Raw genomic sequence first — 17309 nt, 5'->3', positions numbered from 1 at the left:
TTTCTTTTGTACATAATCTGGCTGGAAATCTGACGAAATTATCAAGATTAAGATTAAGCCTCCTCATCTTTGCTCATAAAAAAATAAATTTGCAAACATTATCATCATCTTGGGTTTAACGCTCATTTTATATTCTAACATGTATTGGGCGACTCGTAGAAAATTGACCTCCAAACTAACTTATCTTTGATCTGATCTTTATTGGTAATAGTCAAGATTGCCTGACTTCCGGTTTTTGTTCTAAATACGGAGCAACAGTAACAACCAAGATATGTTCCCTTCTGATTATTGATTAACTTCCCCCTCAAATAACGCGAAAGCCCTGGTTTCTCATGTTAAGAATGGCTTTATCATCCAGTTGACCGCGTCTATTTTTCCAGCCAAAATAGACAGTAGAAGCCGGAAGTCAGAAAGAGCAAACGATCTTGACTATAACCTCATTATTTATCTCTTTTCCTCTGGAGTCCACTCTTATCACTTCTCTCCTATATTTTCCTTGGCCCACACCTGCCAACTGATCCTGCTACCTCAACTGTTGTACATCAGCTGACCTAAGAATTCTAATTCATCCGTTCAATGTGATTATACCAGTACATTCTCCTGTTCTGCACGTCTAAGATTAATCCGACTCTGATGTCATCAGATTTAAGCCTGTCATTAAAACTCGTATTACACATCTATCATATTCTCATCTTCAACTCTCATTGGCTAGGTTTAACTTCGATCCATACATCATCTCACGGCATACATCTGCCTGATAGACTCTTTCCTGGTAACGCTCTGCTGGTTTGTAATGGCAGAAGTTCCCTTCACCGTTTTTACTCTTGCAATAATATTACCACTTTTACCGTGCTCAAAACCTATTGTAATGTTGTGACCTTTTGGGCTGTGATCATAGCGTAGTATCTGTGGTAACTGTGGCAAGAAGGGCCAAGGGTCAAAGCATTATTATTATTATTATTATTATTATTATTATTATTATTATTATTATTAATTGATTTGAGCGACGGCGGGTCGCTAGATCAATTATTATGATTAGAAAAATAAACAATTAAATTGGGAAAAAATTATTGACATATAATATAATAAATATTGCAAAAGGAATGTGAAAATAGAAAAATAGATATAAACATGATTTTTGGTTTGCATAAACAAATAACTAGATTGGAGTTACACCAGCTGTGGGTCTGAGGCACTTAATGAGACACGTGATGAGACACGTGATGAAATGTATATTTAAGGATATTCTAGTCAGTCGTTAGCTGGACACCAGAGAAAACGGACGACTCAAAAAGGAGTGTTGGTCTCTTCATGACGCGGGGAGCGGCGTCTTCTCAGGCAGCCAAGATGTAAAAACGTGTAATCTTTGAAGATGTCAGCTGAAATCATAAAAATAAATGTTCGTAAATAATCCAGGTATGGGTTGTGTTTATTTACATCTGTTAAAAAGAACTGTTTGTCTACAACTGTTTCGATACGTCCACGTCAATCGTTTGCTGTTAGAACTGTTGCATAAATGTTAAAATATACACACTAAACGATCAACTAAATGATATGACGTATATACATACACACATTTACACGTACATGAATATACAGATAAAATATAAAACCCACTATTTAACACGTACATCGTTATGGAACATATAAATATACACACACAACGTAACACGTTGTTGGAAACATTATGAATGAAGGCCTGTTAAAATATATGCACTAGACGATACTACGTAAATACATACACGCATTTACACGTACATGAATATAATGATAAAATATAAAAACCACTATTTAACATGTACGTCGCTTTGGAACATATTTATATACACGCACAACGTAACAGTATCACCAAGGTGACAACACTTCTTGACTGCCTCAATATCTTTGCCATCTAGGTATACATTTTTCTACCTCTGAGTTCTCAACTGTCTCCGTTGTCTGACACACAAATTAGTTATTATCTCATAGTCTACGATGGTATCCATTAGACTAACTAAGCAAACCCCCGTCGCCCCCTGAATAAATCAGGTTAATCTTCGTCAACGTTGGAAAAGGAAATTCACAGCGTGAGAAAACATTTGGAATGTTTCGAAGAGTATTAAAAAAAAAAAAGAAAGTATTATTCAAAATAGAGATTAACTGTCTCCTGACATCCAGATTAACTCCAAGATAGAATCTCTTTGTTGTTAGCGGAAGGTTAAAAAAAAAAAAAGAAAGAAAGAAAGAAAGAAAGACGCAGCACACCTGCCTTCGAGAAAATCGACTTTCTTTTTAGTAAACCGTTTATAACACGATTGTCCTTCTCGTTTTCTCAAACTCATTTCTCGTCCTTTTAATCTGTTTTTGCAATCGTTTCTTAATAGATATTTAGAAAACGGAGAACACAAATCGTTAACCATCTTAATTGCAAACGGAAATCTATTACTTCCGACATGACGGAAGTTATGTCTCTTCAATCGAATTTGTCACTACGTTTGCTTGTGTACAGCCTAACGTCGACATCGCTTGACTAATCGTCACTAAACTTGGTCAAAATATCACTCATGTTCTGATTTCATTTTAGAATAGAATAGAATATCATAGAAAAGGCGATGACTTCGGCTCCATTCATCATCAAGACTCACTACCTGATCCATATTGTAGCCAATAAAGTCTCATATCTAATATTACCATGGAAGATCTTCAGCTTCTAATTTTGGAATATCTAGCTAGGTCAAAGGTGAAAGTCATACTTTTGGTTCTGTTAATTGTAAAGACTAACTCACGGCCCATATTGTAACCAACGAATTCCCACATCTTATTTGATCTTACGTTAATCTTGAAAAGGTCGGTTATGGTGGACATTTTTATGGAGTTTTAATCCCCCCCCCCCCCAAAAAAAATTGATGGACAAATCTATCTGATGCTGTTTTAAAACGGCAACCAACATGCAAAAATTCAACCAAAAGTTGATCAAATAAATAAAGTCTTTGAATTATCAACGTCTCCATGGTATAACTTCTGAAATACTTTATACGATGTGAAGAAGTAAAGCCCAGATACTACTTTGGCTCATCCTTACGTTGTCAGGTGAAAGTATGCAGGATGATGACTAACTTATTTTATTGTTTTATCACATTTCAAGAAACAGATGCCATACCATTAACCATCTTGATGTGCATGGCTGTCATCCCAGGAGGAAACCTCTTCTGAAGGTAAGAAAGCCCGCAAACAGTTTGCTGAAGCCATGTCAACAAAGCCCGTAGATTACTAGAACCATGCCCTATTGTCTGATGAGATAAAATTTCATTTGTTTAGCTTTAAGCACGTGTGACGGCAACCAGGTGGGGAATACAAAGAGCATTGCCTACAGTCAAGCATGGTGGTGGGAATGTCATGGTTTTGGGCTGCATGGGTGCTGCAGGTACTGTAGAGTTACATTTCATTGAGGGAAACACGAACTCCAACATGTACTGTCAAATACTGCAGCAGAGCATGATCCCCTCCCCCCAGAAACTGGGTCGCAGAGCAATGTTCCAGCATGACAATGACCCAAGACACACATCTAAGACAACCACTGCTTTACTGAAGAGGCTGGGGGTCAAGGTGATGGACTGGCCAAGCATGTCTCCAGACTTGAATCCAATAGAACATCTTTAGGCCATCCTCAAGCAGAAAGTGGTGGTGCGCAAAGTCTTAAATATCTGCCAGCTCCGCAACGTCGTAATTTAAGAGTGGAAGAGCATTCCAGTAGCTACACGTGAAGCTCTGGTAAACTTCATGCCCAGGAGAGTAAAGGCAGTTTTAGATAATGATGGTGGCTACACAAAATATTGAGAGTTGTCATGTTGTATGTTAATATTGACAACTTTTCGTAAGGGGTGTACTCACTTTTGTTGCCTGGGATTTACCTTTTAATGGCTATATTTTGAGTTATTTTGAGGGGAAAATAAATTAACTCTGTTATATATGCTGCAGACGGGCTACTTTTCATTGCGTCAAAAAGTCATTTTTTCAGTGTTGTCCCATGAAGAGATATACTTAAATATTTGAGGAAATGTGATTGTGTACTCACTTTTGTGATACACTGTATATATATATATATATATATATATATATGGGATTTAGCTTTTAAAGGATATATATATAGTGTGTGTGTATATATATAGTGTATTTATATATATATAAATACATATATACACACACTATATATATATATATATAAATATACATATATATATATTTATATATATAGTGTGTGTATATATAGTGTGTATATATATATATATATATATATATATATATTGTGTGTGTATTATATATATAGTGTATTTATTTATATATATATAAATACATATATACACACACACTATATATATATATATATATAAATATACATATATATAAATATACATATATATATATTTATATATATAGTGTGTGTATATATAGTGTATATATATATATATATATTGTATGTCAATGTTAACTAGTAATGAGTTGGAATGTCTTGATGGAAATCTTTTAGACAATATTCCTTAAAGACTGTACCATAATGTTTGAGGATTATGACGTTATGAATTTTGACATAGTATTCATTACGAACACAACGCAGCATCCGCATCATCTATTAAATACACATCACGTGCGCAGTAATGTATTCATATTTGTCCGTTATATACAATTAATTAAAATATCGAAAGAGAATCTTGTCCATATTTATATCCTAAGCAATGATTTGAATCGCGGAGATGCTTTCGACTCAATGAGTTGGATATCAGGAATAGCTAGAAAAATGTGACTCGTAGGGGTCATCCATTTATCTCAGGCTACACTCAGGGCCGACCTTAGATAACTGGAGGCTCTAGGCGAAGTGAATTTGGTGCCCCCACCATATGAAATCCCCATGCTTCCGTTCAGTCTTGAAAGACGAAGGATACCTCATAGAGACAGTAGTGCTTGTAATTGTGAGGCAAGGGTTGCGCAATATCCAACCACAACCTCTCCTGAGTCGGCACTGTTTGGGTCCAGTGGCAAGGAGAAGACCAGTACGACTGGAAACAATGCCGAAATAAGCGGAGAGCACATACAGCACCTGAAAGTCCCAAATGGTCACCCGTTTAGTACTGACTAGGTTCTATGTTGATTAACTTCGGTGATCCAGCAGGAACCGGTGTGTCAACGTGATTATGCCGTATCAATATGAAATAGAAAATAAATAAATAAATAAATACCGAAAAAATAAAATTATGCAAATTATGCAGAGAAATGCCGCTTCTCAGAACTCTCATCTAGTGGATATTTTATTCCGCTTCCAGATTCAAGAAAGGGTTCCTTTTCGACTAAGTAAACACGTTCTTTATTGCTAATTGAAGGTGGCCATAAGTCTGTTTTTTTTTTTCCCAATCGAAGTCGATATGCTGGCTCTCATGTGCATCGCATGAACCTGCTCACCATCTTTCATGACTGTGTCCATGACTTCTTCCTGTAAGTTAGCCGATTCACTGACCACTTCTTCTAAAACCAACTGACTACTTTGACCACTTGTTAGCAATTGGGAAGAAGATTATGTATCTTTTGCGTTCTGAATCTGAATATCTGAAGTTGATGCTGCCGAAAGTGGCGCCGTCTGACGAGTAACGAAATTTAATCTATCACCTCTTTGTGTGGAATGAAACTCCTCCTCCTCCTCCTCCTCCTCCTCCTCCGCTTTTCGTTTGCGTTTTGATGCACCAGACTCGAAATAACGTTTCGACATTTCACCAGAAGGAAGCAGCAAGTGTCTTCCGGTAGTTTGAAAAAATATTAATAGGCCTATATATATATATATATATATATATATATATATATATATATATATATATATATATATATTGCATTATGTTCCTGGAAACTGAGCTCGATTTTTGCTCCACTTTTCATGCTTATCAAGAGATAAACGATGTTTAACAAGACAGGACCGGCCTTCAGTAATTGGAGATCCTAGGCGAAGTGAATTTATTGGCCTCCAAATGAAATAGAAAAATAAGAAATAAATACCGAAAAAATAAAATTGCGCAATTTATTAAAAATTACCTGGATTTCTAACTAAATTAACAAATGACTGAAATTTATACAAATATATTCGAGCAGATTTTATAAACCTTCAACAAAAATCAACTTTTCATTCTTTGATGGCAGCAAAGTCTTGAATAAATTGTGAAGAATTCAGAGACTGGACGATATCTCGTTCGATAGATATCATTGCCAGACTGTTCAGGCGTTCTTGCGTTATTGTCGTTCTTAAATAGTTTTTTTTTTTTTTTTATTTCAACTTGGAAAAATTTCTATTTCCCGGGGCAACAGTAATCGGAATTGTCAATGCTATACGAAGAGCTAAAGCTATGCTCTTTTGTTTTAATTTTCTTATCACTTTGTTTTCGCTGGGGATGGGGCATTCTACCGGATGCCAAACGTTCTTCCTAGTTACTCCAACCGAGAGATCTTTTTTTTTTTAAGATTCTAACCGTCCCATTTAGTGCTATTGTTTGTATTTCTCTTGCACTTGGTTCACCGGGTATATTCGCCAGACAGTTTTTTAAAATTATTTTTCATTAGCCCGGTTGCTCCCATAATGACTGGTCTGATTGATACCTTCTTAGGATTCAAGTTTTTTTGTTTCATGTCGTGCATAAGTCGTTGGTATTTTGTTATTTTCTCCCTCTCTGCTCTGTTAAGACCAGCGTCATTAGAGACGCTTACTTCAACTAGCGTTGCCACTTTCTCCTTCTTGCCCCATATCACTATGTTAGGCTTAATAGCCCCATTTTCTAGGTATGTAGCTGTAGGAATTTCGTAGTCATAGTGGATGCAAGTAAACATTCGTTGATAAGACATGCCTATATTAATATGCCTATATTTTGCTTTATGGCAAAGTAGCATTATAAATTTTTTTTCTTATGATTCCTGTACGAGGCCCTCACCAATCGGAGGCCCTATGCGTCTGTTTAATTTGCCTATGCCAAAGGCCAATTCTGCTACATTATTTGAATCAAGAAAAAGTGAGTTTGTAAAGCCAATCAAATATTTAAAAAAATAGTCAAAATCTAAAATTAATCGCTATTTGCTCCGTATATCCTTCCCTCTTTCTCTTTCGTTATCTCTACCTCTGATTTTCTTTTTTTTAATTACATCTCTGCGTTTTTCTTGGTTATTACTGGCCATTCACAACAGTAATTGATAGGCTTGTGTTATGGTGCGTTCACCCTACGGATAATAATGAACACCTCCATTTAATATAAAGGCTGCAAGAATATCTCTCCCGACCTTAACATACAGGTAATGCATGAGTCTTATATTCACGGCAGTCGGACGGACGTATACTCACACTCTTTATGTTACGGACTCTACTGTTGAATAAGCAATATTGCCTGAAGAGGTCTCTAGTTACTAGTAAATAGCTGACTGAAACATGCTCATGAATGTGTAGCGACATATTAATGTTTATGTAAAAACAAATAAAAAGTATATATATATATATATATATATATATATCTATATATATATATATATATATATAATAAATTGTATATAGGTAAAAATGCACTTTCGTATAAATAATTGAATTCATCTTGTTACTTGTAAGGAACGCTAACATCTCTAGTTATTTCTTGGGAGCGCTAACTTCTCAATCCCAATTGTTAACCCTGGTGTCTAAGTTCTTGCAGGGGAAGAGAATTAAAAACCCCACCCCTGGGAAATATTAACCTGGAATAATTATATATATATAAGAGCAAATAGTTAATAAAACACGTTAAAAAACACTTTGAAAAAGAGTTAAAAACATATTTAATCTGAAAAGGAAACACTTAATAAGTGGATAGTCTTAATCCGCGGAGTTTTGAAGAAATACTTTCCTTCTCATCAAGGGTAGGAATTAGCAAAATGCGGGATCGGATTTTGCATACAAAAGTATTTGATGAAACTGCAAGTAAGTCAAAGATCTTACTTGATAACAAAAAGTGAAGCAGAGGGAATATGGTGAAGAAAATTTGCAAAAATTGTTTTTTGGAGTATTCAAAGTCGAACAATAAATTTGATTGCAAATTTCAACTTACAGTTTTAATTTTCTTTCTCTTATATATATATATATATATATATATATATATATATATATATATATATATATATATATATATATATATATCCTATCTATCTTCCTATCTATCAAATATATTCCTATCTATCAAATATATCAATCTACCCACACATTCATATCCTTTATGTATATTTACTTATATTTTACTATATGTATTTACTTACATACTTACTTGCTTTATCCTGAATTTGCAGATACCGGCCATCCTTTCCCCTTAAAATTTTTTAATTTTTTATTTTATATTTTATGTTTCATTTTTTATTTATTTATTAATTTATTCATTTTTTCCATTTAGTGTCTTTTAATAACTCTTGCTGACATTTTCTTAAGTAATAACCTGTACATTTCAGTTGACCTCTTTTTTTGCCCTATATTTTTCGCGCCTTTTAGCGTCATCTTGTCTGGGACATTTTGACATTGGCTTTTCTATTTTATATTTTATTCTAACGCCATTTAATCTTTTTTCTCCTTTTCTTCTTCATTGGTTTTTCTTAATTACACTTTGTCTCGGCAGGCGTGTTAAACCCATATCTTGTTTTTCTTTTAATAATATTATTGGAATTTTTTCCCCTTTTCCTTGTAAATATTTGTGAATTATTCCACGGATTTCGGCCTTTTGGATTATTTTGGACCATCGTCCAATTACGCGATTTCCTTGGATTTTACTTGTGCGAATGGAAATTTAATTAACTGTCTTGGATTTACATTCTTGGATTTTACCGTTATTGGATACTTTATCTTTCACCAGATTATCCATTCACATGAAATCACCTTTTTCTTCACCATATCCCCTCTGCTTCACTTTTTGCTATTGTTATGGCTTGCAATAAGCTACAAAGAAAACAGAACAACGGAATAGAGTTTAAACAATGTATTACTGGAAAAACAACGTAAAAAGGTTACAACTGAAAAGAGTTGTAAACGTCACCGAGCAGGCGAGGGTCGCTCTGGTGTTTAATCCACACCTGGGATCAAAAGGCCTATGGTTTATATAATGGATAGAACAGTCCATTTGGAGGGTGATTCCCCCACAACATCCCCCTCCCAAGCTGATTTCCGCGATTGTGAAAATCAGTATTTCTTCCTTTTGGGGCAGACCACCAAGGGGTCTGTGCGCTTCCTCTTTCTGCCGGAGCGTCTCGGTTCTGACATCCCTTTTGGAGGGTCTATGTCAGAACAGTCTTACACCGTTTCAATCGCCTCACTGCCGTCCTGCGGTGGTTCTTTTTGATCCTTGTAGAAGCGTTTCCTGATTTGGTTCAGGTGCCTCTTTTGTTGGAACTTTGGGCCCTGAATGATGTACGTAACATGGCCGATTCTTCGTAAGATCGTGCCCTGTTCCCCAAAAGAAACGTTATTTCTAAAATGTCTAAAATACACGTTATCTCCACTGTTAAACCGTTTTGATGGCATTGTAGAGGTTCTGTTGTGTACTATGTGTTTGGGTAGCAGTTTATCAAATACAGATTTTATTTTCCGTCCAAATATGATTTTTGCTGGGGATCCTGCATCTGGTTTGTTCGGATTTCTCGTGATTCTGTAAACAATTTCTGTAAGTAATTCCTCTGTTCATAATTGACGTTCGGCTAGCTGTAATTCGGTGTGTATTTGACATTCCACTAACTGTTTTTGCAGTTCCTTTTGCTGTTCCTCGAATCGTATTTGACGTTCAGTTCAGTGTTTTCGGATTGTGACTGATGCTTTGCGGCATCGATATGCAACTTGTAGGCTATGGGCCCAAAGGTCAAAATCCCTCTAGATTTTTGATTCTGTGACCTCGGTTGGGGGTGGAAGAAAAAATGGTGTCAAATGAATGCCAATAGACTCCTGAACATCATATTTTTTTTCACAAGCACAAATGTTGCGCATTAATGAAAACGGCGGCCATATTTAAAGATGGCCGACAATCATCAAATAGAACATTATGACTTGCTTAAACCTTAGTAGCACACAAACCGATAACAATACAGACATCTAGTTTAGCACATTTTATTCCCAATTTATTTCTTCATCATTTAATACATAAATATTGGACTTAATATATTTACTATGCTTCAAAATAGGGAATATTTTTCTAAAAAAGCTTTTTTCAAACATCTTATTTGAAACAACTTCAATCTTTTCTGTGGATAACTAAAGAAATAAATTTACATTTTGATATTTCTCATGTAGAGACACCTATAGTCTACCAATATTATTAGTCATACAAATCTATTGCTATATTTTGTATGTAACAAGGTCGTTTAAACCTGAGGTAGAGCTGCGATTTTGTGTCATTTTTTTATACACATCAACTTGGTAAAATATACAATGTTTGTCAATTTTCATTAAAAAGTATTTTTTTGAATCTATGAATAATAACACAGATTTAAAGGACAAAAAGGCATTTTTAATGAAAGTTAAACAAACAACATGTTAGTAAATAAGATCATATATGCTTTTATTTAAAACTGATCACTGCTTATGCCACTTCATCATCATCGTCGTCGTCATCACCATCATCAGTGTCATCATCATCATGTCCAATGTTTTTACTAATTTTATAACAAGAATCTCTTGCACACTTGCACATATCTGTGCATGGGACCCTGTTTTGGAGACATGTACAAATGTTAACGTCTTTACAATGACTTTTTTTACATTTGGCAGAGCAGTTAATTAAATCCATTAAACTGTCTGGAGCAGGAAGAAGATTCATCCAATGGATTACTAAATCTCCATTTTCTATCTTCCATCCATGACAATCAGGGGATGGTATATCAGGATTTGCATGGAGGCTCCTTTTATAGACACCTGAAAAAAGAAAGAAATTAACATTAATATTGAATAATTTTCATCCTTTCTAATAAGCAAATAACAATGAAACTCCATATATTTAATTTTTACATATAATTGGAAATTAAATATTTATAAAACGTACCTGCTTGATAGTTAGCTCGCTTGATGTGTTCACTCAGGGCATCTTGATTTGGAGGCATTGTGATTTCCAATTTTCTTTGGAATCTAAACATGTTGTATCTGGCTTCATTAACACTTGTGACATTTTGTTGGCCATACAACCTGCAAACAAACATTTCCAATGATTTTGCTGTGTCTGGTTTCACATAAAATTCATTACCAAGATCACTGAATGCGTAACAAAGCTCATTCTCTCTCAGTAATAAACTAAGTGCTTTCTTTTTGCCCTTTCCGTAAAATGAACTGACACTATCACATCCTGTAAAACAATGTAGACCAATCAAGGCTTGACTGACAGACTCTCCAATGTTGTCTTTTATCATCTTGATGTCTATTGTTCGCAAATTTGTTCCTCTTCCTGTGTGGAAGTATAAATGTGCGGGAATAAGATTTTGTAAAGAAACTCCAATTACAAACACATCGGTATCAGGACTCATAATGATTACATCCGTACTAGTGTTGGCTGCAAAAGAAGCATGCAAATAAATCCGTGTATCAGCTTCTTCTTGTGAGCTACAAAGTTTTGTCTCTTCTAACCGGATGACAATATCACTTGCCTCTTTTCCAGGTGAGAAGGAATGACATTTCTTGTTATGCGCCAAGAATACCTTCACTCCTCTAAGCTCTGATGTTGAAACATTAGACCATGTTTCATCCAAGAATTCTATTAAGGACTTTTTATTCTCTCCATTTGAAAGAAATTTCTTCCATTGCTGAGGAAGGAGCTGACCATGGATTCTTATCTGAGAGCTAGTAGCAGCTCTTTTATCCCTCTCGATATTTTTTATAGAGATCTGCTGGTATGTATCAGTAACAAAATGAATTTCTTTAGAATGATTCGATTTTGCCCTGTTCACTAAACTTTTCAAAATAACAAGAGCAAGATTAAGAAATGTTTTCTCTCCTTGTAATTTGTTCAAATTTAATTGGTGTATCAGCGACATACCATCCACTATATATATGCCACCTACTATAGGGTTCTCAACAATAGGATTGTTAGCATGGCTTTCTAAAGCATGAAGTAAGTTTGCTTTATTAGTTTTAACCAACGATCCATGTGAATTTGCAAGGGACAATGGTAATGGACCTAAGGAATATGACAGTAATTCTTGAAGATTAATGTTCCGGATTCTACCAATCACAACCAATCTTGCTAGGAGATTTCTATCTGCTTCCAAAGTGATATCCTTTCCGTGGACATGATGATTTGATTTTTTAGACATACTGGAGAATGTTTTTAAATTCATTCTTTTCATCGGGGCAAAAAAATCAACTTCTCCCGTTTGTAGACGCTGCCCACAGAAATTTTCAAATTCTGATTCGCCCCTTGCCTTAGCAAATTGCAGATCATTTTGAACATCTTGTGTCGCAACTAATCCTGATGCAATATGGATCAACTCAGCTGGTTCATACTCAAATGGATTAAACATACTGTTTACTGTGTCTATTATCTTTCCAATAGCAAGCTTATCATGTTTCATCCGACTGTGTAAAAGATCTGATCGTGTTCCACTTCGTTCTCCTTTGCCAGCCATAGTTTCACATTCATGGGTAATAGACCCTCTCGCATGATGGGACCATATCCACCTGTTGACGGCTCTCTTGTTTGTGCTGAAGCCTGTCATACCACCTTTTGTTTTTGAATCACGATTAGCAGTTTGTTCGATGGTTTGGTCACAAGGAATTTTAGCAAAGGCATTTGAGCTTCTTTGAACAGCAAAATCTCCTCCAATGCATTGTGTATATATCACTGGATGAGTATTAGCGAGATTAGACATCTCCAACCAGTAAACTGGAAGGTATCTGCTATAATTTACATGGTCATATGCAAACACCCAAGGTAACATCTGTCTAACACTTGCCAAGTGAAGTTCCCAGTTTGACTCTCGAATACCTCTAAGGAAAAGTAAAAGAATTTCTACAATGTCAATATAAGAACTCCAGAATGCAAAAGTTTGCTTTTTGTTGCCAACCTGTATAAATTCTTCATAGGATGATAGAAAACTTTGAAAATGTTCTCCCTTCAGAATTTCTTCATACTGAGGTCCTGGGAATGATTGTGACAAGGATGTCATTAAATGCTTCACTTTTTCTGCCTTTTCTTCAGGAATGCTGTTTAAATAGGTTGTCAAACGCATATGCTGCATTGCTTCGGCCACTAATTTATGGGCTCTAACTGCTCTGTTATAGTGTCTACCTGTGAAAACTCCATTTATTGAACCTACAGCAACAACTTCTGATTCTATTAGAATATCTTGAAGCCCAGCATCACGAAAACGCTTTCCCAAACACCCAAGAAAGGACATTGCTGTATGAAAAGCACCAAGTCGAATCACCAATCTCTTCATGAAATATGGATTTCTCCATCTAATTAATTGTGCCTTTGAATAGATTGCTTGATCCATTACAATAACAAGAGACTCTAACTTGAGTTGATCTGCAATGTCAATGCTTTTTTTTAGAATTGTAAGGACTGTATCCATTTCTGTGGGGCTAACATCAATTACGGGTAAATAACCTATGGTAGATTTTGATGCAATCTCCCTTTTGCACAGGAGTTGGTTAAACCCAGTCCAAGATGGTAATATAATTTCACTGCCGAATTTTGTGATATAGTACGCTATATCAAGTTTTAGAGAATTTTGCAGAAATACACGATCTGAATGAAGTGAAACATGTTCAGCAAATGGTAGTGGGCCATCTTTTCTTCCACCGGTGTATGTAGCCAAATTTACTTCTGGTGGTTCCAATGTTCTTTTCCGTGTTCTTTTGAGTCCTTCTACTGCAATCTTAGATGCACACGGTTCGACTAACATATTTTGTATTATTATCCCAGTTGTGTTGTGTGTTGCTCCATGTCCAGATAAAGTTTCCTCACCAAAATCATTATTGTCCCAGACCAAAGTTGTTGGAATACCTGCCTGGATGGTGGATGGAATAGAATTTTCTCCACGATTGATTTCAAGTTCAGCTAGTGCTGTATCATGATTTAAAACCACCGAATGAGAAACACAATGTCCCAAACCATTCAATAAACCAATCACTTGGGCAGATCCAGACAGATGGCGTACAGCCATACCAAGTGATAAATGTTTTGGCATTAATGTACGTCCGTTAGAAGACAAAAATATAATGTCTTGTGAAATAGACAAAATCTTTCTATAGACAGATGCAGATATGTCCATTATTTTTTCTGTGCACAAATCTTCAGATGCCCCAACTATCCATGCAAGAAAGTTAAATAAAATATGGGGCACCATCTTTTCAGCCTCCTGCAAATTTAATGTTTCTGCTGTTGGCGGCCATAACGAAGGAGGTTTTACTTGTTGAATAATATTTCTCAGATCCATAGCTGTTATGTACAAGTTAGAAAGAGGATTTGGATCTGAGCGTACATGACTTGTTTGTTGGTTTGTGTCATTTTCTGACGACTCTGTTTCACTTGGAGTTGTGGTATGTGTTTCCTCATGGAGTACTGTTTTTTCCTCTACAAGAGAAGACACTGTAATGTCATTTACATACACGATGTCACCTTGTGATCTCATTTTAGGAGTGATGAAGCATAATTGAGGAAATTTTTTCATTAATCTTTGTTTTAAATATCCTGTTTTATATAAATGCGCATCAACTCCATGTGTTTCTTTAATCTGTTTGACAAACAAATCTTTCAATTTTTTAAGTCTCATGATTTCCTTGTTTTCGATAATCCTTGTTTGGACTAATTTCGCAAAGACCTCAAATGCTTTAGCATATGAAGTTTGCTCAGAGTGTTCGGTTTTGGTTGGTTTGGTTAAATATCGAGTGAAGTCACGGTAACATGAGTTATGATATTTCACTTCGATTGCTACACAATCTTTATTCCTTATTTGCATGAGGAGTGATTCATTTTCATTTTCTTCTGCTGCTCGTTTTAAATTAGCAGCTTCTATTGTCGAACATCTGACAAGTTTTTCCCTGTTTCTTTTGCCAGATCCTTTGCACACTATAGTTTTTACTTTTTGGCATAGTATGCAAACATCTGGTAAAATATGCTCTGATCTAGCTGGCAAAGATGGTCGATCAAAATTGGAACGAAGAACCCGTCTTTTTTTAGCTGGTGGATCATCATTTTCGGCAGTAGTCGCATCAATGTTTTCTTGAGATGGGGACCCTGTAAAAATAAATATATTTAGGAGTTTAATATGCATTTGAAATAACAAAGTATATGGAAAAGTTCAAATTAAAAATATCCAATCATTATTTCATAAATCCAAAACATTTCATTAAAAATTTAAGATTTTTTTTGTATAGTGCTGATAAAACTTCTGTGAAAAAATTGTATGTTATTAATTTACATTCTACAATTAAATCGTCTGGTGATTCATTATTAATCGGACCAAGGGATGTTTACAAAATCATGCAATATATTTATCATTGGAATTGGTAGGTAAATTCAATATGCAATGCACTTTATTTTACTAGTGAGTTACCACTTATCAAGGCTAAAAGCCACACGAGGATAAAGGTTAATGGAATAGATTGTCAAGTGACTGATTGTGGAAGTGCTAGAATCAAGAAATGGTACCATAGACAGTTGTATCTATATTTAGAATCATAAAAGAAATGAAACATTTCCAGATTAAAACCAATAGCTAAAATTATTGAAATTATGAAAACTGTTAAATAGTAACAGCATTTGGCTAAGAGCAAAGTGTACCCTTTATTCTGATAATACAGGTTATCTTTTGTTTCAGATTTGTGAAGGAGAAATCTTTCTAAACTGAGGCAATTGTAATTTTTGTTCCAATCAGAATACATTTTTGGTGAACTAAATTTTACCCACAATAAAACCCTGTTTTGTATCTATGTTCTCGTGGGGGAGGCAAGTAAATAGAAATAAACTCTAGTTTTTTTTTTGTTTTCTTTACAAGTGAAATTTTCTAAAACAGATGCCAACTTTTATGTACATATTCAATTGTTTGAAAAGATATTAATGTAGATTAACACCCTCATTTAAATCGCTCCCTCCCCCGAGAAGAAAAAAGATTGTACAACTTAGAAGTTTACAAAAAAAAAAAAAAAAAAAAAAAAAAATTAAAAATCAATTAAATTGAATAAATATATTTTAGAATTTAGAGGTGTTGACCTTTTTTCTAGTGAAGATAAATTCTGTGCGTTTTTTTATTGGGAGAGGAGGGGGTAAATTACAATCTTGGCACTCAGACTTAGGGTTAATGGTAAAAAAAAATTAACAATAGTCTCCAGGAAATGGAGGATGATTTTCCATTAAATTTATATACGAAATGTTACTCTAAATCCATTTTTTCCTACCATAAAATTTTTCATGCTGTTCAGTTCACACGTACTTGCCTAAGTGAATAGAGGGAGTATAAGAAAAATTGTCTCTTTCCAAATACGTATCAATAAAAATAAAAATTATTAAAAGCTTAAACTTACCTTCGAAAACGTTATCAGTATTCTTTTCTAGTTTTTTCTGAATTCTTTCAATTTTCTGATAATCCGTGAAACGTGCATAACAAGTTTGGTGAAACCCAACACGAGGTGGTATTTCAGTTGAATCACAGCTTAAGTCAAAGTTTTTCGCAATTTCTGCTTGTGGTCCATGTAAACCTTTCCATTTTTTAACATATTCTAAAAAGCGCGTCCATGTCTTCACTTAAAAAGATCTAACATTCAATATTTTAGTTGGAAATATGCACATAACGCACTCTTTTTTGTCTTTGTTTACAAACATTTCTTCTTCACTGGAGGCAGCCATATTGAATTTTTAACTCGCACTACGATGATTGTGATTGGTAGATTGTAAGGAGTAAATAAAAGAAGTATTCTGAATGGCTACTTTTTTGTACGAAGGCAACTTAACAGTTAGCATTTTTTTGTGCATTAAAATTAAAATTATTTATTAATGCACCATAATCTTGCTTGTGAAATTTTTTTCCATGTTTCTTATGATTTTATACATATTATATCCAAAAATCATGCCCACCCCTTTTACATCTCATTAAAATTAAGAATTTTCACTCTGGGCCGACGGCCTATTGGTCAAATGTTCCAATGCTACTTTTAATTCGTCCATTTTGCTTTGTCAGCATTAGCAATTTCAAAACGTTCGCTGAATTTTACAAAACCGTTTTATTTTTTTTAATTTCTTCCTCCAGACAATAAAACGAACAAAAAAAATATATATATAAAAAGTTCGTTGCCTAAAGAAAAAACAAACAAACAAGTGTATATT

At 34.7% G+C, this 17309-nt stretch overlaps 1 protein-coding gene across 1 annotated transcript in view; it reads right to left on the bottom strand.

The window, feature by feature from the left end:
* Window positions 1–10531: 10531 nt before the first annotated feature.
* LOC145283947 (uncharacterized) overlaps window positions 10532–17309 on the bottom strand; it is a 47381-nt gene continuing 40603 nt past the window's right edge. Inside the window, exons 2-4 of the mRNA XM_080133043.1 lie at window positions 16511–16729; window positions 11037–15224; window positions 10532–10909 (exon numbers count right to left, since the gene is read on the bottom strand). Coding sequence (XP_079989169.1) covers window positions 10578–10909; window positions 11037–15224; window positions 16511–16729 — 4739 coding nt within the window. The 3' untranslated portion in view covers window positions 10532–10577. The remainder of the gene's footprint in view (window positions 10910–11036; window positions 15225–16510; window positions 16730–17309) is intronic.

Source organism: Euprymna scolopes, chromosome 8 (assembly GCF_053919585.1).
Source record: "Euprymna scolopes isolate OS-2025 chromosome 8, ASM5391958v1, whole genome shotgun sequence".
NCBI lineage: Eukaryota > Metazoa > Mollusca > Cephalopoda > Sepiida > Sepiolidae > Euprymna > Euprymna scolopes.
The sequence above is the reverse complement of the archived record's forward strand: the minus strand, read 5'-3'. Positions and strand labels throughout refer to the sequence as shown.